We start from the raw sequence: 25,066 nt of genomic DNA, 5'->3' as shown, positions 1-25,066 counted from the left end.
AGTAACTGAATGCTACTGAATAACTGCCAGTGACTTCGGTTTTGCCATTTTTTGTTTTGTTAGACATTAAAATAATTATCATTCCAATGCATTCTGTCTCCATTATTATCAGCAGCATAGCTAGAGATCTGTGGTGAAATTATCACTTGAGCTAATGTTATAATGATGGAGTATTTTATGATGCATGTAAAGAGGTAAGTGATTTGAATATATGGAAAACAATTATGAAGATAATCATTTAGATATATACAAAACATCATTTCAGATAAAGTGATGCTGATGTCAGATTGTGGGCACAAGCAAATTATATAAAAGTTCAACTACATGTGATAGTCTGTTCTCAATGAAACTACAATAATGTAAATAGCAGATCTGTCATTATGATGATTTCACATCAACTTTGAAGTCAAATTGTAAACTTTTGAACTACCAAAATCACATGTACACTAAACTAATGGGTTACTACAATACAGTGGGTTGTGTTTGAGATGAGACCAAAATTCTTGCAAACTTTGTGAGTCAAAGCTAATACCTCACAAAAATTTTCGCTTATCAGAGTAAATTCTTATAATTATTTGAAAACCTTCTGTGCATTCCCAAGTTTTCATAACTTTGCCACAGTATCCAAAGAGATGTGTACAATTACAGAGGAATTGTTTGTGTATCACAGGTTTCACAACTTCAGAAATATAATTTATGCCGAAAGCTATTTCATCAACTTCAAACCTTACAACAATAACTCACTGTACAGTGTTTCAAACATGTGTTGTGGGCACTGGAACATTTTGGACTACAAAATGTCATTACGTCTTCAGTGTCAGATTCTCACACATAATTTTATGTAGTACCCTATCACCCCTGAAAACACATACTTCAGACATGTGCTATTGGCATAGAGCAATGCACAATTATGGATACTTCAATTTTGACCTTTATAATAAAAATTCTGCTTTCAACAGTAAAAATTGATGAATAGCACCAGACAAGATGGCTTGACTGCTACACATTACAATCAGCCGAATTACTAGCAACTTATATAGAGCTTGGCATCATGTATCCCAGCATGCATTTATTAATAGAATTGTTTATTTGGTTGTTTAAAGAGTTACACAAGTAGCTACTGTATAAAAATCTGTAAAATGTTATACATACAAAAAGCAATAAAACTGATGCTAATGTACAATTGTTACAGTAGAAATATTTCATGTATATGGAAATTCATTTTCAGATCATTCACTGATACACATATTGTCATTGTTTATTTAGTTGCACACACAAATTTCTCATTCAACAATTGAGCCAAAGTGTATTCTCCAACTTCATCACTGGCTAGTACAGTAAGTAGGTTCTTCCAAGTTGGTTCAGGACTCTCAAATAACCAGTGCATTATAATCTCATAACTAGCCTCTAAATCCTTCCCTTGCTTGTTATCTTTTATCTGATCGAGGACTTCCTTGTCTAATCCAAGATATTCACCGACCAAGTAACATTTAGTAGCTATCTGACTGCAGACATATTTCACTAAATCGTTCCTTTGCGGAACTGAAGTGAACACCACTCCTATATTTGCAAAAACAACACTAATAGTATATTCTATATTATATGTATATTCATTTCCGACTTCTATAGCTACGGTACATATCACTCAAATGCAACATTGTATGAGTGATTAAAAAACTTGCTAATTAAAGAGCATGGCATTTATTTCACTTGTAAGTATTCATTTCCATGAATACTCAAGAGCGAAATGCATGGGATATCACTAAAATGCAGAATGGACTTGGAAAACGGACTTACAAATGGACTGGAAAAACTTACCCCAAACATCTACAGTATTTATCACAGTTACCCACTCCAAAACAATATCAGATGCTGTAGTGATCAGACACTGCAGTGACAGTAAATAAACCTCTGAGCATTGCTTACTTAAGCCGATATTAAGCACTGTGCTTAAAACAGCTCCTGAAGTTTATTCTTTTTGTGCTGAATTAAGAGTGCATTCTTCATGGAGTGGCTGTACAATGTTGCAAACAAGCCAAGATAAAAGCTTAAAGACTTGTTGAATACACTGTTGCTAGTAGATTTGTGTTCAGGTTAAATGTTGAAATTAGTTCGCGGTTACTTCTTAGTGTAACAGGTGATGGGAGGAGATGGGCAGGCTTTGAAGTCACACCACATTGTATTTCATCAGTTTGTAAGGCTGATTGCAACAATACATTTGCACTATGTTAACAATGATGTTTACAGCAGATAGTGAAAAATTTGTCCGTGACTGCTATCACCAAGTTTATTAAACCCTAGTTTTAAGCACAGGGCTTGTTGTTGGCTCGAATGTGCTTTAAAATTACATTCTAAAGCTTTTGTAAGACCTTAGTTTTGCGTAGTATAGCTTTTGGGAGGCTGTGCTATACTGAAATCCACACTTTAGGCTTGTTCGAGCCACTCCATTTGCAAGACCATTTTTCAGTCCATTCTGCATTTTAGTCTTTAATTTAAATAGCAAGTTTTTAAATCCATTGTACTCATGCGAGATGACGTTACATTTGAGTGGTACGTACCATCATTACACTACAAAGGACTATCAGAGATGATATTAATGCTGCGTATTTAGCTTACTTTCTATTGGATTCCTTATCAGGCTATTTTCTTTAGAAGTGTAACCTGCAATAGTATTACAGTATTATAAATGAGTATTCGCCTCTATACATCTGAAAATCAAAGTGAACAATTATCTACACAATACACACATGGTATACTAATATGTAGCTTTCATACAATAAGAACAATCGGGGGATTTTTTGACTATCTAGATGCAGGTCAAAAATAAGAGACATCTAAACTGTTTCCCAAAAAAATGAATGGTGCCTGCCAAACTGTTGCTGTTATAAATCATCACAGAAATATCATATGCAACGAAAATCACTTTTATGGAAAGCCTTGGTGCATCTAATTTCAAATCCAGCATAAAAAAACAAAGAAAATGCCTACTGTATAACAGACAGCAAGATCTTTTTAAAAATGCCCAAAACAAATTTTTGGTCTGCCTGCCAGCCTGACACAAGGCTAGAGGTCAAACAAAGCAGAATTGTGCTTCATTTTTATTGCTGATACAAGTAGGGTTGGGAAATATTTCATTAAATTGCCAATATTGTCTAATCAAGTGTTCGTAATACAATTATCGATCGCAAATAATTATTATAAAACTTTCACAAATATTATTGTATAGGTAACATTTATCGGATTTTGCTATAATAATCACACTTCTTATCTAACGTGTATCTAGGGCTTAATATTTGGTCAGTCACTGCATACTATCACTAACCATGTGCTTTCACTAATTTCACATCACTAATTCTTAGTGAAAACAAACACTAATATTGACATAACAGACTTTTCAAACTATCTGGCTGTGTTTTAATTTTCACATGTAATATTGCAATAATCACATTGAATAGCTCATGCAATAATCTCACATTACAAAAAAAATTAATATCGCCCAACCCTATAGTTACAAGTTTACCTGTGGCAGATTTGATGTCTTTTTTGATGCAAGATACCAGATGAATACTATCCACATTACCATGTTCTTCTATTACTGAAAGAAAAACATTGAAGGTGTTTGTCTGACCAGCTACCAGTGAATCAGAAATCTTTCTTAAAATGTACACAGCTTTTCTGCTGCTTGTTGGTAGGGCATGAATCTCTTCAACCTCACTAGCAGTGATCACTTTTTTGGTTACAAGATGATGACACAAAATGGTAACCGGTAATGTTGATGCTAATTTGCCATAGTAGTGAAGAAAAATTTTGTATACTTTGTTTGATTCATCTGAAATATACATAGCATGAAAAAATAAGTACAAACTCACCTAGCTACTAGGGTTGGTGAGATATTTGTAAACAAATATTATGTCCCTTTATGCACCTTGTATTTTGTGTAATTGTGGCATTTTAAAAAGCACTAACAAATTTGTATTGAACAATGTAACAATAATGCTTTATTTAATATTCTGTCATGCCAATCAGTGATGTGTAAATATTGAAATAATCTTTGCGTAGACCATGCATACACTTTCGCAATGGGTGGGTATTCACTGAAGACAGATCCTTTACAGGCTACCTGAAGGATAAGAAGCAATTTCAACAAATTTTAGAGAGAAGTTTGTAGACAAGTATACGATGTTGTGCTGAGTGTTCACATTGGGGTAAGCATAAATGTGGCTGAAACAGAAAAGGGTGTACATATATAATGGCAAGCTGCACTATACACCTCAATGAGTCATACATATGTTTAAAGTAGTTAGTGTGAAAATTGATAGCCAATCACTGCAGCCATTATGTGTTTTCCTTTTGTGACAAAGTAGTCATGTTATGAGAATTTGATGACTTAATATTATTACAATTACCTGAAAAAGCTACAATTTCACGTTTGATGTCTGATACCAGTTGAATACTTGAATTGTCTCCATAAATTTCAATTACTGATAGCAGAAAATAGAATATTTGTGTAGAGCCTTTTTTCAGATCTTCGACCACCTTTCCTAACACATAAGCAGCTTTTTTGTTAGTATTTACAATAGCATCAAGTTCCTTATCCTGGTTCACACTGAGTATCCCTGCAGATATAAGATGTGGTGATAAGGAAGACACCGATAAGACTACTGATAGCCTTGTATGGAAAGCTGTAAACACTGTGTATTCTTTAATGGAATCTAAAGTGTATAACATTTCATATGTAATGAGGTAACTGTATAGTCAGTTGCAAGTTACATACCTGATGGTACAGCTGTAGCTGACAAGCTGTGGGCCATTGTCAAGTGTGAACCATTGTGTGCACTGACAACTGAAGTACTTGAGCCTGCAAAACAATATTAAACATAAATCTTGTTGTAGTGACAACAGTTCTGCATGCTATAGGTGTTACACCCTGTTCACACTAGCCCAGTAGCATGGTTTAGAACGGCACGGCTTGATAAAAAGGGCAAAGTGAATACCGTCCATACCGGGCCCAACCGAACCGAGCCAGCCACCCGATTGAACCAGGCCAGCACGGTATGGTACAATAATTACGTCACCAGGCACACAAAATAATAAAATAATTCAATGAAGGGCTCAGCAACACTGTTCGACGTGAAGTTCAGCGCGAAAGTCTAGTGACAGTTATGAACTATTTGTTGTCATGCCAGTTACTGTTTCGCTCACTTCCGATTTGAGATGCGATTTCTGCAGCTCTACACAGCCACCTATCTATTGCTGTTTTGTTGAAATGAAAGAATTCCAACACAAGAGACTTGAAAGGCAGGAGCTACATCCAATTTTAGTAAGTAAATTAATAAATGTTTAATTGTGTGCTTATGGAAACCAGATGATTTAGCGAGCGAGACTGCATAGTGTCATAGATTATATATTCCTAAGGAATATATAATCTATGATAGTGTGAATAAAGACAATAATGGGCCGTACCGAACCGAGTCGAACTATTGTGCTAATGTGAACGGACTGTTAGAGTACTGTATGTACCATACATAACTTGCTTTGTGTACAAATTAAATTGTAGTTTATCCAAGCATACTTTACACAGCTATTTTGGCTCCTTGCTTAACATGATCTATATGCATGAAGTATTAATGTTTCCAAGTCTGCACTAAGCATGTAGTTTATTGGTTTTAGCTTTGTAGCTACAGGGTATTACCAACACAAGTCTGCAGCAAACAAATTTACACATGGGTTTGAGGTTGGTAATACCTGACATGCATATTATGGCACAGTTTAAATGAAGCCTCTAACTGTCATCATTCATTTTTTAAAGAGTGTTGTATACAAAGACATAGAGAAAATCTTTCTGTAAACCACACGCAAACAACAAAAGCTATTTTACTCTTATGGCAAGAACTCAAATCAAATGCAAACAAATGAATAGTCAGCATTTTAGCTTTATATTATATACATTGTAGATATGAGTTCCACCGTTGTACGTCATATACTGTATATAGTTGTTTACTTTGTAGATCACAGCTGTTTTGTTTCTTTAAAGTAGTCTGGTCCTGTGGAGATCCTAACTGATCATCAGCTATAAACAAACACATCAGATTAATATAGGTTTTCTAAAATTACAAAACACACACACTACATACATACACATTCAGTTAATCACCTGGTTTCTTTATATTCTCCAAATCAATGCCACAAGGAATGTAACGAGATCGAGCTATTTCCTGTGGCCTGTTACCAAGCTCACAACAAAGCACAGGAACATTGAAGTTGAATTTAATATGAGGAGTGACATCCCCACTGCAGAATGGACAAATAACATAAAGAATTGGTTTGGTGGCTTTAGGAATAAAAATATCCATTATTTCAGTAATTGATTGTTTCAAATGTTGTATCAATTTCTTAAAATCTTCAACAATACTAGAATGATAATCCTTCCTTTCGTGGCAGCAGGGCAACTGCGCAATGCACACTTTCAAACAGAAACGTGAAAAATCATAAATTAGCTGATAATACTGATAACACCCAAGACCAAACTGTCCAAAACCATGAGATACCCTGAAAATAAACACAAACAAAACTCAAACATTAACAGGAAGTGCGTTATAGTTTCTGTTAATGGTTACATACGAATACATCGAGTAGCTAAAAGTAGTTGGCAAGCATTATAATTTAATATACAACTGGAAAGAAGCTACCATTGATGCATAATACAAGTCACATCTTTACTTAACTAAAAATATACATACTCTTGGATAAAATATCCATTAGAGACACTCCAGTTGATGGTCTTTGCTATAATGTGATTCATAATTGATTCAGGAAAGTATCCATCAGGAAAAGAGAACAACAACATTTGATCACAGCCACTCGGCTTATACTGGTGTTGTCTTGGAGTAGATGCCAATAGTGCAGGAACAATGTACACCCTCCCTTCTGGTGAAGGTGCTGAAGGTTCTCCAACTAGTTTTGCATTAGAAGGAATTTCAGAAAGCAGGTAAAAGTGCATTGTTAAAGTCAAAATGATTTGCTTGTGCTGGAAGATGCCAGCACCACGAAGAATAAAATCTAAAAAACATTCCTCCAAAATTCCGTACTGGTCATATCTCATCCACGCTCGATGAAGTTGTGCTACTCTTGGCCTTAGGTCATGTGCCTTAATGACATGAGATAGCAAGGAACAAAGCCACTGGGGAGAGATGAACACCATATCGTTAAGAATAACAATTTCAGAAAAATACAAAATGTTTCCTCTCTTAGAGCAGTAATCAAGGCTTGCAGATATAACAGTGCTGCCAGCTTCACCCTGGATGCCTGCTTGGTTTGCTAACTGAGTGAATTCATCCAAACTTAAAATGTTTACACCATCTTTTACCTTTACTGCAATTAATTCTTCAAGTTTCAAATATGTAATAGGACGTAGCTCGTTCAAAATCGGTTTGCCAGCTTTAACCAATGTTTCCTTTAAATGACGTATATTTTTACTAAACTTCTTACGTTTTTTATTGCTGATCATGTGGAAGGCATCCTCATCATTATCTGGTAAATGAGCAGCATAATCTTTTTCAGATAAGCTGTCACGGAATTTGTGAATGATAATATTTCGTTGTCTCTCAGACATTTGATCAGCATGTGTAAAACAACAGATTACTGTTGGGGAACGACGTGATAAACTACCAACCGGAACATCAGACGTTCCAGAGTGAGCACTGACAGTCTGCAGCCAACAATGGAATGCTTGAATCGGTGTCATCATCCCAGACCTGCTCTGTGTCCTTGAGTTCCCTGCTTGCGCAGGAGACATAAGAGGCCCATGAGGGTCCATTGCAGCATTAATTGTCAGCACCACAACATCTTGTCGTTTGAGAAACAGTAACTGAAAATGAAAGAATCTCATTTGACCTGCAAAGTCTGAAAGAGAAACTTTTACTGCTAATCTATCAGTCTTAACCCCAAGCAGCACTTCTTTTATACATTCAAAAACTTCTTTTCTATCCATGGGCAAACCTGTACCTAAAGCCCAGGGATTGCTGGCATCTGGTATATTGTCACTGCGTATGGAAGCTGCAATCTGGTCTAACTCTGTAAGACTACCGCAACACTCATAGAATTGTTCAGTTTCTGAATCAATGGGTGATGACTCTCGAGATATCACGCGTGATTTACAATAGGAAACAGCTGACTTTATAACCTTTTGCAATCTCTCATACATTTCTGTTTTATATTCTTTATCTAGCAACACTAGAAGTTCTTTGATATCAGCTTCTTTCCAGTTTACTGCAACATAAGTATCAAGTTTAATACCCTTCTGCAGCTCATGCTCCTGTGGCCAGCTTCTTAGTAAACTGATTATTGCCTGAGAGTTTAAGGTAGCTCCAAGTGTAGAAGGCTCTCTGGAATTAAATGGCTTATCCAATAAGGTTCGTATGCAGCTAGTTTTACCAGCTCGTGCTGGCCCAACAAAGGTGATTTTGTAACTACGTGAGGTTGATTCACCCTTTGCACATTGTTTTTCATATTCTGAAATGATATTTTCATCAATTGCAGTTAAACAAACTTTGTCTATTGTTACAAAAAGTCCACTTCCAGATGGACATCTGAACATCACTACAGAATTATAAGTCCCATCAGTATTTCCTAAATGAACTTCTTCCTAAACAAATTAAAAATAAGATGTAATCATTTTTGCATAATATAAAGATCTTTTCACATTACATTTCAATACACATTAGAAGTTCTTCTATAATCCTGTATGTAGACCTCAAGAACTTAAAGTTTAAGACACAAAAGTGTAAAGTCAATACAACCTTGTCAACAAGAGTGGTTTCCCATAGCCAATAAGTGACTGGCTATGGGTAACCAATCTTATTTAGTAGACCTGAAGTTTTGGGGGTGGTCTGCCTTTGTTCACAAGCCTGAAAATGCACCAAAGAACAGTTTAAAATCCCTCCAACCCTAGGGTTCAAACTGCAAGCCACCCAATGTCTAGTCCGATGCCACCTGCTTATACTTATTTATGTACACTGGTATGTACAGTATTCAAAAGCATTTTATGTGAAGGGTTAGAGTCACACTTACCAACAGTTCAATTCCAAAATAACTACCTGCCATACCAGGGAGTTGTCCTATGTACTTGATGACAGCCTTAACAGCCGGTATAGTAGTGTCATTATCAACTAGCACAGTGGCTTGGTCACCAACTGTCAATTCCAGAGCTTTATTTAAAATATCCCTCTTGTTTATAAACAAATCAAATCGTACAATGGGATCAGATATTGCAACAAGGAATGAACAAACTCTACTTGACATGATTTTAAGATATTTTTGTTGACAAAACACATGAACAGAAGGATTTAAGGCAAGGCACCATGAAGTATTGTCATCAGTGCGTCTAACAATTTCTCCTCTGGGAACTGTAAGATCCCTTAGTGCTGGAAATAAAGCCTTTTGGAGGCAGTCTCTGATTAGCATGAACCAGTGCTATAAGGAAAAAGTACATAGCACAATTACTGGTGTACATACTTCCTGATTACAATATGTATGCATATACTAGCACACACAACTGCCATACATGTACATCATAGGACCACTGTAACTATTACTTTGACAAGTCAGACTTACACTGCAAATAAGCAGTTCCACTATATCATCACGATACAGTCTCACTGCAGTATCCCATACTGTGAGTCCTTCCTATAGTAAGGCATACAATATGGAAGTACATATGTATGTATAATGAGAGCTTAAATGGCTCAAAGTGTAATATCAAAGATAACATTAATGGGTACAAAAGTCAATAATTATAATACAGACAATACGTACATATGATAGGTCTAGTATTTTAAAAATTGTTAATTTAAAAATGAAGTAGGGATCTATGCGACAAAAAGTGGCGCAAACAAGAGATGAATGATGATATTACAGCATACGTAGCTCAGTGGGAAGTCCCTACTTTCAATAAATTGGCAATGAACAAGTCAAAGTAGGGACTTTCCCACTGAGCTATGCTATAATACCATCATTCATCTCTTGTTTCACTACTTTTTGTTGCATAGATCCCTACTTCATTTTTAAATTAATAGTTTTAAAAATACTAGTTGTTTAGTTTTTTTGTTGTGGCACAGCTAGCTACAATGTAACTTGTTGTATTTTCCACATCTGTAGGTATGGGAAAGGCAGATATCATCACTTATAAACATCTTGCCCATTTGCTCAGTGAGAAGTGAAGTTCCCCATATTCTGTGGTTATGGACAAGCTTCACTGTAGTTTGGAGTTCTCCTTGCTGTGCTCTTCAATAATGTGTATCAGGGGATTGCATTCTAGATCCAAGCATCCCTGTGTGCCTCCAGCTGTCGACCTTGCTATTGCTGAGGGGCATCTGTCTCCTTCAGAGCAATAATGTTTTTGTATTGTGCTTGCTTCTTTTTCTTATGCAAATATGTCTATCAGAACAAAGTAACTTGTAACGGTTGTTGTATTAGAGTGACTGTTGTATTAGAGTATATCTCGAGTCAGCAAAGGGGTGAGTAGCTAGCTAGACCAATAAGGAGTGAGGTGATCTTGTTTACTGTTAAGAAAATAGCTAGATTGTTAAAAGGCACGGTCTCTGTACTCTTTCGCTATTAGTCCACCTAGTTCTTTAATTCATGGGCGTGGTTGCGAACCTATCACAAATGGGGTCCCAATTGCAAACTTGCAGATATCTAGCTACTATATCTCTTATGGTAGCGAAGCACTTCTGAAATCCAGCTCTGAAATAATTCTGTGGCATCTAAATATTTTGGTGAAAGAAAGTGTTGATATGGAAAATTAATGCCTCCATATGGTTTTCGTTAGAGCTGTACCGATAATTGAATCGGCCAAAATATCGGCCATCAAAATGCAATTTTTACCAGTATCGATATCAATACAGAACAGTAGGAGGACTGATACCGCTACTAATATTTATACAGCAATAGTTTGTACATAAATGGATATGTGACTGAATTTGACAAAACCCGGCTTCGACGCACAAAACTTCGTTAGGAGATATGGCGATTTTAAGTAATCATTGTGTAATAACTTCCCAGTGCCTACAGCTGTGCAAACAAAATTTGCACCAAGTATGCATCTATTTACTAGCTATCACTGAGTGGGTGTATACATTTCTGATATCCAAAATTAGCCCTGTTTTGGGCAGCTTTTCTCGAGTGGGTAATAATATCACAGGTGATAGCAATAGGGTGGGAGGGTGGGGGTGGATGGTGGTCTTAATATACGGGTATAAAATGGAGTAAGAAGACGATTGGAATCCAGAGGCCAAGTTTGGGCTCTCCATGGCCCTCAAATCACTCCAAATTGACCGAGAACACTATTGGTGAGCTCTCTGTGAAGTCCCAGCTCACTACACACCATCATCACAAAGCCATGGCCATTCAATGGCGCCAATCTCCCACTCGTGGCTTTGACAGGGTCGGAAGAAAGCTGCCACAGAAACCAGACTTGCCAGTCCCGAAGGAAGTACAGTGTGGAATGTGATAGTGTATTAGGCCAGCAATCCATTTCTGGTAAAAACGTAAGTTTGATTTTGTGTGTGTGGAAGCCTTGTTATGTGAAATCCGGTCACATATTATATGTGACAGAAAACACAATTTTCAAAATGCATTTTATTTGTTCTTTGTTTTCTACAGGGACAGAGGATTGGACTAGCTAAGTTTCAGCTTCCTAAGTTCAGCAGTGTTGGAAATACAGCACTAGACAGCCGGACGAGCAAATGAATTGATATGTACAGAAGCTATCGAGAAAATAATCTACAGGCGCTTACATAAACCATCATAAATTACTGATACAACGACATACTGTACGTAATTGAATCTTGGCTCATTGTGTTCGCCATGAATTTGTGCATCCACCAAGGTATAGATTTTCCGCAGGCATTCTTCGGTGTTTGAGAAGGAAGGAAAATTCACTGAAAAATGATCGTCGGTAAATTCTTTCGTCACCGCAATGTAAACATACGTCTGTAACTTTGAAATCCTTTTGTTTATGGAAAAGAAACAAACATTTGTGTACTCCCTATGAACAGGCGAACACGATGACGCTCAGGCTTTATCCATTGGAGGCTTAATTCGCCCACCAGTGAGGCGATAAAAACTTACGTAATTTTTTTTTCTGGAGCTTGCATTTTTTACCCATAGTTTTTAAATGTGTTACATTACAAAAGTACCATCGCTACAAGAAGCCATACAAATGCTAGCATTTCTTGCTGGAAATTAAGCTTATCAGTCTTAAACGAAGCAGTTATATAGTACCCTTGTAATATAAAAGAACAGTCACAGGATAACCAAGGAAACCTAATGTACCAGCCTTCGCACAAGTCAATAAAATGCTGAGTAATGCAGAAATAGCTTCATGGGAGTATACATAAAAATGTTTGTGGGTGCCTAATTGTCTGGATTGGACAATAGAAACCCAAGCCACTATCACCACAGGCATAGAGTGAGCAATGAATATATCCACATGTTGTAGAGTAGGTAAATGTACACTTTTCCATAAATTATCTATGACTTTTGTTTGTAATGTAAATATCGGATTGACTATTGGTTGTCAATTTCTTTTAGTGGTATCCATATCAGATATCAATACATGAAAAAACTCATATCGGTACAGCTCTACGTTTTATTGGATGAAGAAGACAAGCAGCCTGATTGAAGATAAAAGAAAAAACAAGACGCAGAGGGACTACACTCGTCAGAACCTCAAAAGGCACATCCCACTGGTGAGTTTGTTATTGTGGCATAAAATGGTGGCTGTGCGCTGCTTCGTTTAGCCTCTAGCCTTGCAACTGTGGTCAGTAAGTAAGGCAGGCAGTGAGTCTAAAATTTGAGTTTTGGTGATTTTTTAAAATTCTATATCCGACCACCTGTAAGTGTTTTGTTATATTTAATGCTGTTTTATATATTATATGGACTAGTACTATTCCGTAAAGGTGATTTTCATCGTGTAAATGTCTCAAGGATGATTTTAAAAGGCAGAATTTTGGGTAACATGCAAAATTTCCACCAGGATCCCTTCTTAAACGGTACAACCGTTTGATATTTGTACATATATACAGACATACAAAACAGATCTATTCACGTACATTGTTCATTGAGTCTGCACAAATCAAATTACCACCCAATATCATCTTGATAAGTTCAGTTTTCTCTCTGTACACAGCTAGGTGAAAAATGTTGTTACCACCCTGGGAACAAACAATTTCTCTATTACAATACAATCAAAGACACAAGCATACGTACATTCAATCTACCAGTATCAATGTATATCAAAAATGCATAGAACACACGCACACGCACATACACACACAAAGCAAGAGCAGAGCCTTTGGCTGCAGCTGGAATGGCCACGCCTACCCAGTGAACCAGCAGTGGGACATTGGGTGCTAGGAGACAGCACAGGCAAATCCTCCTGGGGCAGGAATGGTAACCCGCAGGAGGTTGTACCATGACTCACAGGTGGGCATTTGCTTTCCCAGTTTACATCAGGCACCCATTGATACTACAACTGAGTGGGCTGATTCGTCAGATGATACCAGGCCACCAGATCCCCATTAAACAGCTAGGTAGACTGGAGCAATGTAAATAAAGTTTCTTGCTCAAGGAAACAACAACACCAAAGTGGTGTAACTGGGAATCAAACCTGGAACCTTTCAATTACCAGGCCGATGCTCTAACCACTTGGCTATGTTGCTTGCACACACACAAACACAAACACACAACACATACCCAACTCCTGTGGTCAGGTGAAATTGATGTATTGTTCAATAGCCAATGTACACAGCCAATATTACCCCATTTAGCAGCAGCGTGGATTGCTGTCTCTCCATCCTAAATTGTACAAACAAATTGAATGTATACTGTACATAATTACATGCATCATCATACAGTACAATAGTAACTGTATAGTAGGGACCACAGAGGAGTAGGCGTGGCCCATGAAATAATATCACCCAAAAACCAGCCTCGAATTTCCCTTGCGACGATGAGGCAATAGTGGTGAGGTAAAACTAAGCTTTCAGATCAACCCGAAATGCTTTCAACAAGTTGCTACGGAATTTTAAAAATTTTTTCATCAACAGAATTTTCTACTAACTGACTGAGTAAGCAAGTAAGTGACTGACTGACTGATGCCTTCAGATAAGCGTAACTCGATAACGGCTAAGGCTACGGGCTTGATGTTTCACTGTTCGACGTCGCTTTGGCCCAACAGATGCCTTTTGGCATACTGCAGTATGTACAATGCATTCTTCATGGACTTACCAGTGTCCTCCTTTGTGTCCCATTCATCTTTGCTGACAGGGAAAGGTGTTGATTTGGCGATAGCACGTGATGGCTTCCCTTCGAAATGGAAATTGTCCATATTTTTCATCGTGGCTATTTCGATTACAGAGGTACTTTTCAAACAGTTCTTGATTTGTACTGCTGTGTAATGGGTTGAACATAGCCTACAGCGAAGCGTAATGGATACTTCACTTTTCAGACGATAATTAACATGACTGGGACGCGTGGCACGATTTCTTTCTTTTGGTATACGTGGATTGTAGAGGTGCTTTTCGAACAGTTCTTGATTTGAAATGCTGTGTAACGGGTTGAACATAGCTGACAACGAATCGTAATGGATACTTCACTTTTCAGATGATAATTGATATAGCCAGGGCACGCGGTGCCTTTTCAGATGCGGTATGCGTGGGTTCACCAGTCATAATAAAATTATTTACAAATAAAGTTAACAAACAAACAAGTACATGAAAAAATTTGGAATTTTCAACTAGAGTAGGGACCATAGCACATCGATAAAAAGTATTGAAACAAGTTGGAGTAGTCCATGATATTAAATCACTGTAAAACAATAAGAAGTGTTATATCCCTACTGTGCTCAAGATACCATAACAGAAATGCACAGTAGGGATATAACACTTCTTATTGTTTTACAGTGATTTATAGGGAGTACACAAATGGAGTTGAAAATTCCAAATTTTTCGTGTACTTGTTAAGTATAGTACCACTTTCATAATAGTAAGGATCGTGAAAATTCACATTTCTCACAAAATATTGATCAGAAAACTTTGCTTCATGATCAGTGGTAGCCCCAAAATACCTTCAATGATTTGAAATTTTAACATTTATTATAGACATATCCCACATACATTTTCACATACTGAAGGAGATACATACAATGCATACATCATGGACTCATGTACCACTTTTGACCTTCATTTTTTTCCCTTCTAGTACAATGTGTTTATCACTGGTACAGAATTGTTCATAATTTTGCACTGCACCTGCTACAATTGAAGTGAGTGAATTAATTACAGACACACTTTGCAGCATGCACGTTAGTTTGTATCTGGTACAATACAATTATTCCCTTACGGCATCATCATGAGTGTTAACTTGAAGTTGTATTACTTTTATATCAATTAAAGCACTGCCTAACTTTTGGTTGCTATGTCTGCATATACAAAGCTGAAAGCCTTTTGTATGAACATCGGCATTCCTTTATCATCCAATGAATTTTTTGTGAGCTGTTACACACATCAGAGAGATTTTGCATTAAATCAAGTGCTCGTTGTCTAAGAACAAAATCTCACGTACAGTTCTTTCATGCCAGCGTGTAAAGCAAATCCTGCAAGAATTCTTTAAGTAAACTACATGGCATACCACAAGTCCCATCTTGTGCATACCTTAATGAACAATTTTAATTTTTAGGGTTAACCTTTTAGATATGGTGAAGCTTATTAAGCATGATGTACTTTGGTTTAAACCCAATGGTGACTTTTTAAATCATCCTTGGAATCATTTTTGGTGTTATCTTTTGTGTTACATGAGGTACATATCATTTGTAGATGTCCATCCTTCACAGATATTTCAGTTATCACAAACCATTTAAAACAGGCATCTAGATAGTAGCTCAGTACCATTCATTTCATACGCAAACAAATTCTGTAGCTCTACTATATTAGGAGATGGGTATGGTAGTTTGTGTACATGATGGGATGAGTGCACTACTTGCATTTTATCAAGTGGGTAATCACAATGGTATGCATAAACAACTTTCCAACAATAGCACATCCTGTAGGAGAACATATACTAATCATATTAATTATAAAAAAAGTCCCTGGGTCTTACCAGTTACATCAGTATACAACCACATAATTTACTGACTTAGTGTAAAGCTTATGCAATGCTAGTACTAAGGAATTCAAAACTATACTTTAACTGAAAACACAAACACATTTCTAGTTGCCTATGATGATATAACCTTTATCAGAAAATAAGCTAGGTACCCGTCACCCAAAATCATACACTTCTACCAAGACTTATACAGATGACATGTACAACAGTCCTCTCTGAAATTTCATGTGTAATACTGCTGGATTTCAAAAGACCTAGGTAAGTATTCTACAGCTGTACTCATGAGTGCAATTAGATGGTTATGTACATCCTAGCTATTGCTTTGTTGTGAGCAAGAAGGCATTGTAACAACTGGTAAAGATCTAAACAGCACTTACAGCAGAATTTATGGTTGTAATGTGAGCATCAACAACCATACTGGTTCACATAACAATTTATAATTACCTATATGGTAAAGATGCCATATTAGCATCAAATCTGATGATCTATCTCATGATCAGTACTATAATATACTGTAGAGTAGTCTATAATGTGCCAACACAGCTTCCGCCTTATACAATTCAAGAAAACAATGAAGAGTTGGTTTAATGTAGTACAAACTTAGCTACTAACTGATTAGCACTTACACACACGTATTTAATAGTTACACCACAGCTGCGAGGGATTTGCTGATATATATACCCAAAGTCCAAGGGTGCAACCTGAGGGTGCATAATATAAGCAAATACCAAGCAGCCGTGGTATAAGTGATATATATCACTTGGGGCACACTCGCCTAATAGATGAAAGAACTAACGAGAACTCATCCTGTTTGTTTTTATACAGTAGCATCTGAAGATCAATCGTGGTTTTAATAGCGTGGGCTAATAGCCATCAGAACGTTATCCATACGTTAAAATGTCATTAATATGTTACTATGCTTCAACACACAGTGTTAGAAAACTTGCGATTGTGGGATGGATTTTATATTATCATATTTGTACTACGTTAAGCCAACTAACTCTGCTATTGGGACAGTGAGTTGTAAGTTAAGTACTTAGGAAAGTTACTAACCTATTTCAACGTAGCAGTAGTAGCTTTGCCGTTCCGTGATCTGTTCAAAGGCTGATACGCGGTGGGTAAAAATACACATCCATGATCGCCCAAAAAAATTATTTTGTGCCTTCATTATCCTTTAGTAACAACCAACTAGTCTATCTTAGCAAATATACTTAGCTTAGCAACCACTACAAAAATGAGTCCCACAATACAAAGCTCTATGTCGCTCAATATAACGAGTCAAAGCGCATCGATTCTTTGAACTGGTTGGCGGGTATCAAAGTCACTGGCATATGATATTTCCAGGCAATATGCAAGTTAAACACCGAGCGGCACCTTTGAACGCCCACGCTAAAGTGGTATGTATATATACACATTCATCGGAAGGTATGCCAACATTCACATTGTGTGATTACAAACTGCATTTGGACATGATCACATAAGGCCCTCTAATGTGCATCGAATACGGATTAAATGATTTCATATTACACACACTTGAGCGTCAAATCACTTTCAATCTGAATTAAAATGAAACTACATGCAGAGGTACTTTTATGTGAATCAATGTAGTAGTGTCATCTTCACATGATGCACTTTGCAAGTGAAGGTGCGACATCAAAATGGTGCGTGGAGTAAGCTTAAGTTGGAGGCTATAGGTACAGAAGTTATAAAACATTTTTCACTATACATATCATTACAGCTGCGTACTACAGCCACCTTCTCTGCTCATGTCATCTCCTTCACAGCTCTGATAGCCTAAACAGAAAGCACCACCATTCCTGTCTGGCAAGAAGACTTACATCTGTGTATTTCCGTAATACATACAAACAGAAACATATGAGAGCACCGTACAACTCCACTTTTTTTCCCTTGATATGTACTTATTATACATGCCTTCCTGCTACAAGTGCCACTGATGTAAGGTTGTATCACCTCTACGAGTAAAAGTGGCTCAGCATTGGCACAGTGTGAAAATTTTCAATTTGCATTTGACAAACTTTCAATTGGTGAATACACTTTATAAATTCAGCGCATTGAGTGTGAAAAGGCCTACACACAATTTTAATTAGTAAAGAAAAGGTAAAAGGTTTCACAAAGTACAGCTTAGCCATGCTATTTTCCAAACAAGGGTTTGCGACGTACTAAGTGTTCCCACTATGTGGGAGCACACAAAACATACAACTTCAATTCTAAAAACTTAACAATCATGACAAGAAATATCATAAAAAATATAAATTATAAACACAACGGTTTATATGTAAACATTTTTTTTTAACATGTGACTTACAATGTCACTGAAATCTGGTGGTATAGAAGAATTGGCCAGTAACCATCGCACACAATCAAGGTTTCCATTTCTACAGGCACAGTGGACTGGAGTTTCTCCCAACTACAAAAGATGATAACAAACCAAACGAGTAACATATACACAGAACACTACATATGGATATGAATGTAGTAGATTTATAAGATGACTAACAGTTTGATCCCCCAGCCGTGTCACTCTAGACACAGACAGACAATTTCAGGTAAAGCAATACATATAAATCTCAGAACTTTAAGAGCAAATGGTATGTATAACGGGAAATGTGAATAGTGTGCACAACAACAGCAGGGTTGCAACACAGCACATAATTATGTAGATACAAAATATTGGACACATTAACAAGATAACTGTTGATAAATTTTGGAGAATTGTACAAATACTAACACACTGAATCTCTTTTCTCTAACATATATATTTTATGTGTATACAAGACTTACAGAAGTAAAAACATTGATGTCAACTTCACGATCTTTCAACTCAATTATTTTATCAAGGTCACCAGCAACTGCAGCATCTATCACATCCCACTCCTTATCAGACTATGAAAGACATCAAAAATTATTCACATTACTATGGAGATTCATCAATAAAATGTGGTTCTAATATCTACTGTATATACATGTAGAGGATGCCAATGAATCTTTATAATAATGAAACTGACTATAAAACTCTTTCACAATAAACATTTTAAACCAGGTCTCGCATGGCCAGACCATGCACTATCTCAGCTCCTCTTTTTCTTTGTGATGTCATTGGTCGTTGACAAAGTTCCGTTCGCAGGTCAGGTGAACGGTTACCATAATTCCTGCCAGAAAAATGCTACGTAGCAACAGTATCAGCCCTGTTCAAAATTTTGCGGTAAAATCTATGTTCTGCCAGGCCAACGTACAGCTAGCCAATCCACCAAATTTTGGTGGAAATTCACAACTTTGTCAATGGTAATTCACCAGACCCTATCTCACCAACCAATGATGCCACAAAGAAAAAGAGGAGGCAAGACAGCAGTCTGGCCATGCGAGACTAGTGCATGCCTGGCTTTCTGAAATTGTATTTGTAAAAGTGCGTGCATGCATACATGCGTGTGTGTGAGTGCATGTGTGTAACCTATATTAGTCCGCACGCACCCATGTGAGCAAACCCATTAAATGGTAAAAGCAGCAGGCATGAAAGAATTGAAAGCTAAATGAAGTCTATATTAAATTTCTTTGCTCCGAGGTGGTTCTTCTCTGTGGTCTGAAATATGGGTATGGTGACTCTCTACAGACTTTGTGAACGACATTCTCTTTGGGTTTACAGATGTTGCTGACCTCTGAAACTACTAGAGATAGTGTATCCCTTTGAGTTGAAGGGGGTACGTCCCATAGCATAACATCAAGTTGTTCTTGAGGATTAGATGCATTATCACCTTAGCATTAAATTATGTACTGACAAGTATTTCAAAATCAAGACATTAATTCATGAAGGTAAGTCAGTTAAATTGACCCATCCAGTGGATCATTCTGTTGTTCCTACATATCTAAAAAGTACTGGGAAAGTTAAATTCAATCTGGGAATATGAAATAAAAGTAATGAAACAACTCGAACAAGGAAGGTTGCCGATGTACATGTGAAGATACATTAATTCCTACTTCATGCAGTCATACAATACAGGGTATGTAGTCATGACGACTGATTAAAAGTATGCTAGTATAACTGCAGGTGTAGGCAATATTCCTTGTACTATGATCCCTACTCGAATTTAACAATTTTCCTTGTATTTGTTTGTTTTGTAAATCATGTTTGGTGAATTAACCAGCACATATCGTACCAAAGGAAAGAATGGCAACAAGCATTTAATGTAACATCTAAATGTGTACCCTGGTTATCGATCATTGAAAAGTAAAGTGGCTATTTCATTCCACTTTCAGCCATTACACAGTGTTACAACCTAACAACAGTACGAGCAATCAATCCAATCACTATATGTGACCAGATTTTACAGAACCGATCCAAATCGCACATCAGGCAAAATCAAACTAACACCACCAGTGGATAGCTACACTATCGTACTACAAGTTTTGACCCTCAGCACTACTCAAACTACACGAGGCTGGTTTTTACACACGTCTTTTCTGGGTGGTGTGGAGTGCTCAAATGGCGGTTTCAGGCCTTGTGAAGGACCTGGCTTGGCAAGAGTCAGTGGTTTACTGGTGGACAGCCTTATAATGTTGGCCAGACATGTTCTCTGTTGATTTTGCTACATATCAGCCACTAAGGAGCCAGCACAGCCCTGTAATCTCGTGTCTGGACTCCAATCGTGGTCTGCCTCCATTCTGAGGTCTAACTTTTGCCCTCCCCGCCACCCCCCAGCCTCCACCCCTTTGTGAGCACTCGTGATACTACTTCGCTCGTCCAACTGCTCAGATTTTCTATCTCATTTGGCGGGAAACTGTACAAGCAGCTACAAGTACTGGAAGTGGCTTGAAAGGTAACAGATTGATGCATCTTTTGTGTAAATTTCATACGCGTGCTTGCTATCCTTGGAGAGTTATGCTGGCTTCAATTCTTTAAAACTGTTTATCTCGGAACTTCTAATGTGCGATTTGGATCGTTTTTCCAAAATCCAGTCACATATGGAAAATATGAATGATAACATAATAGTCAGCACGAGATTGTAGCCAGAGACATGTTACCTATGAACCAATTAACACCTATATGGTAGTAGAGAAAGAGATGGGACACAAAAAAGGACAAAGATGAGTCCATGATGCATGCACTATAGCTGCTGTTAGTGAAAAGGTATGTTCCAGGTATGGCATCAAACTTTTAAGAAATCAAGTCCATAGCATCATTAATCATAGTCAACCGAGTTATACTTGGCTGAAGCATCATATAAAATTTTGTTGAAAGAGTTTGTCATGCCTAACCACTAGTGCCAAGTTGCTGCAACCAGAAGTAGGCTGGATTTTGGGTGATACTTTTGGCTAAAAAAGTGCAAACATTACTACCCTTACAAAAGCTTTATATTGTTGCATGCCTAATACAGGCATGTATGTGCTGTTTTTAGTTTAGCCTGTAAACTACCTGCTACAGGCAGTAAGATGGTTACAGGCCTGCTAAAGCTGTTATTCTAATCTAATTACAGGCCTGTATGGATCACCTAAATGTGCCACAAGCCTGTTGTAAGTAAACACTTACACATTTAATAAAATAGGTTACAAGCCTGTAACAGTCCTTTTCTCTCATGAACACAAATGTCAGTCCTGTGTGACTATCCAATATCATGAATCTCCTATAATAAGTAATATAATTGTATGTTAGCAGGCCTGTAACATGTTTGTATCATAAACTGGTAATGAGTCTGTAAAGTGTTCAAGAGCTGTGGCAGGCCTGTGGAAAATGGGTTCAGGTCTGATACAGGCCTATAGCATTTCAATCCCACAATGAAACATAACACTTGTCCGTAACATTATAAATACAAATTGAAACCCTTATTAAATAGGAAGCTGGTGTCGTGCATGAGTCAGCATGATGTATGTGTTAACTGCTATATACTGTACAGGGATATTGGAAACATGCTAAGTGGACCATTAGTGACACTATAATATAGTAACCAGTGGTTACTATAGCAACCAGAGTACATGTATATACCAGTCCTGTAAGAAATTATTTTGCAGGATGAATTTATCATGCATCTAACAATGTAGTCATGTTACATGCCTGACAAATACCATAATATTATTGATTGTGACAGTATGTGATTTGCCTTGTCTGACAATACTGTGACAGGCTTAGCAGGTAGGCTTTTCACAAGCCTGTGATGGCATGTTATCTTATTATAAGTACCTCTGCATTATAGGCTTGTGCCAGGCCATTTACAGTAATGTTTTATTGTAAGGGTATACAGTACTACTGCAGTGTATGATAAGTACACAACAAACACCATTGACATGCTACAGTATAACTTCATAAACATGATCCTACAATATTATGTCATGTACAACTAAGTTTTTTTTCCCATTACACAGATACATAGCTCCAGTGTGAAGCTATAGACAGTGTGAACTGGTATCCTAGAAACACACACATATAAATTATGCAGGAATTCTAATGAATACTTTATAAGGCCAAGTTACCATATAGGGAAAAGACCACTTGGGAATATCTAGCTTGAGGTTTTTCTTGGAAATTGAGCAATATTGTTTACCAGACATAGTTAACATTACACCATCATGTGACTTGGTGCCCAATAAGTTGTTTACTGACCAGTTTCTATACTAATGGGTACACCCACATCTTACTACTCTTGTAAACATGTTTTATTTTGCTCTCCAGGCCTCAACTATGTGTGTTACAATAACAATCCCAAGATCTATCTTGTATAGATGTGATGAGAACTCTGTACCCTGTAGTGGTATAATGATCTCCCTTAACGATGAATGGCAAACAGTATAAACCGTTTTTTCTACTTTTCATAGAAAGAATTACATAACATGCACACACAAACTTCAAGTATGCCATGGGTTGTGCGTAGAGCTGTTCAATACTATTGATACTACCCAGTAACATGATACCAAGTGGCAGTACTACTCTACTACAAGATTTGGTATTGTGTATACTACAACACTACATAATGTAAACAATCTGTCTGGGAATGTATTATGATAATTATGTGATGGAAGTGTGGGAATATGCTGAGGTGATCAAAACATGTCAATTCAACATCTTTAACTGGACCACTTAAATGCCTACTTTGGTCACACAGCCAGACTTTAGCTGTACAGTACTGTGACATACTGCTGTATAATATAGCAAAGTTCACAAAAGGTCGGATATCAATTAGCTTTAATAGCTATTAATGTTTACAAACTATTCCAAGCTCTTGAATATGCAAAATGTCGTGTGTGTATGTGCCATTGTTTAGAGTGCCATTGTTTAGAGTGCCATTGTTTAGAGTGCCATTGTTTAGAGTGCCATTGTTTAGAGTGCCATTGTTTAGAGTGCCATTGTTTAGAGTGCCATTGTTTAGAGTGCCAGCATCAGCTACACACACATAGCAACTTGAAAATGCCCACACACAAACAAACATACACAAAGGATTAAATTATTACGTACAACAGCGCATACAGCACAATGTTTAGCACATGGCACTTATAATTTCAAGAATTTTGAAAACTACAACATGTACAGTGGCTATAGCAATACATGCACCATAATATTATAGGGTCACTGACATGGATATAACTTAATAATACAAATTGCTCTTTTTTTTATCCATAACCAACAAACCCTCTCCTTATTCCAAATACACAACAGATCTAGAATGGCCAAAGACTTTGTTAGCTACTAGAGATGGCATTATACAATTAAAGTAAAGACACACCAACCAGTTTCCGCTTCCATGCAAAAGTGTGAGTGCCCGCCTATGTCTTTTTCAATGATCAACCTCATGGATTTGCAATGAGTTTGTTTTAGTGTTTTGCTCACAATCTTCAGCCATAACAAATGATGAATAGCTAACATCCGCCTGTCCCAATCATTTTAGATGCCTTGAAACAAAAATCAAGGTATCAACTTGGTATGGTCTAATAGTGCACGAAGTCAGTAACGATATCCTAGTTTGCTACAAGTACAATTGATCTTTCCCATCTCACTTAGCTACAACTACACTTTTCAAGGGGTACAGTTACCAACTGATGCACATGCGACTGGGATCAAGATTTAATCAAGTGATCGAGGTGTGTTTTTACAGCGAATCAAACAATCAAGACATCTCTAACTTTGAGCAACATGAGAATCTACTAAGCTTTTACAGTTGAAGATCAAGAATCAAAGCTTTTGCAAAGATGAAATCAAGTGATCAAGGCAATATTTTGGCAATCAAACTTCTTAATCCAGCGAATCAATTGGCGGTATGGCCGGAAGTGACTACCCCTTGTATTGCTCTGGCAAGATAGGTAATCTGGACCTAATAAAGTGTAATGATGGACTTGAAAAATGTCATATAGCTAGCTCCGGTCCAGAGGCCCCAACTACCTATCAACAGCGTGTTAAAGTGGTTAAGAACAGAGTATTGCCACATGAGTTGATTGAGTTCAGACCTAGGTCAAAAATGAACCAGTCACGGTTGGAGATCGCGACTGGTTCACCATTATTATTATCAAGTCTACCAGTTGGGCACTGGAGGGTTTGCACAGAAGGCAGAGCTGCACCATGAGTGGTTGTTGACTCAACTATTCAATAAGTATAGCTACGTACGTACCTCGCGTACCTCAGGTTAGCACACAATGAACTAACTTTGGAAATTTGTTTCAATCCTCGCGGCTTTATGAGAGTTCGAGGGGACCTGGGCTCAGACTTGGGAGTCTTAGGCCTCGTCTTTGGCCGCTGAGATGAGTCATTGCCTACAGGACACACAACTAAATCATCGGTGGTCTCCGCCATTCAAAACAAGTGAATATTGGGAGTAGTCTCAGTCGCGACAACCCGATACTCCATTTCAGTCTCATTTTGCTGACATAATCAGTAAACATAGTAACTATCGAGAAACTTATTATA

General features: G+C 37.3%; 1 protein-coding gene across 1 annotated transcript; it reads right to left on the bottom strand.

Moving 5' to 3' along the window:
- Window positions 1–1,064: 1,064 nt before the first annotated feature.
- LOC136256077 (uncharacterized) lies at window positions 1,065–25,064 on the bottom strand. Its single transcript, XM_066049003.1, has 15 exons — window positions 24,806–25,064; window positions 18,967–19,068; window positions 18,491–18,592; window positions 13,756–13,857; window positions 13,113–13,214; window positions 9,613–9,684; window positions 9,070–9,471; window positions 6,741–8,644; window positions 6,155–6,549; window positions 6,002–6,070; window positions 4,775–4,858; window positions 4,407–4,712; window positions 3,521–3,829; window positions 2,617–2,661; window positions 1,065–1,560 (listed from the first exon to the last, which is right to left on the bottom strand). The coding sequence occupies exons 1-15, from the start codon at window positions 24,950–24,952 to the stop codon at window positions 1,259–1,261; spliced, it is 4,443 nt and encodes a 1,480-aa protein (XP_065905075.1). The 5' UTR covers window positions 24,953–25,064; the 3' UTR covers window positions 1,065–1,258.
- Window positions 25,065–25,066: the final 2 nt, after the last annotated feature.

Source organism: Dysidea avara, chromosome 1 (assembly GCF_963678975.1).
Source record: "Dysidea avara chromosome 1, odDysAvar1.4, whole genome shotgun sequence".
Classification (NCBI taxonomy): domain Eukaryota; kingdom Metazoa; phylum Porifera; class Demospongiae; order Dictyoceratida; family Dysideidae; genus Dysidea; species Dysidea avara.
The sequence above is the reverse complement of the archived record's forward strand: the minus strand, read 5'-3'. Positions and strand labels throughout refer to the sequence as shown.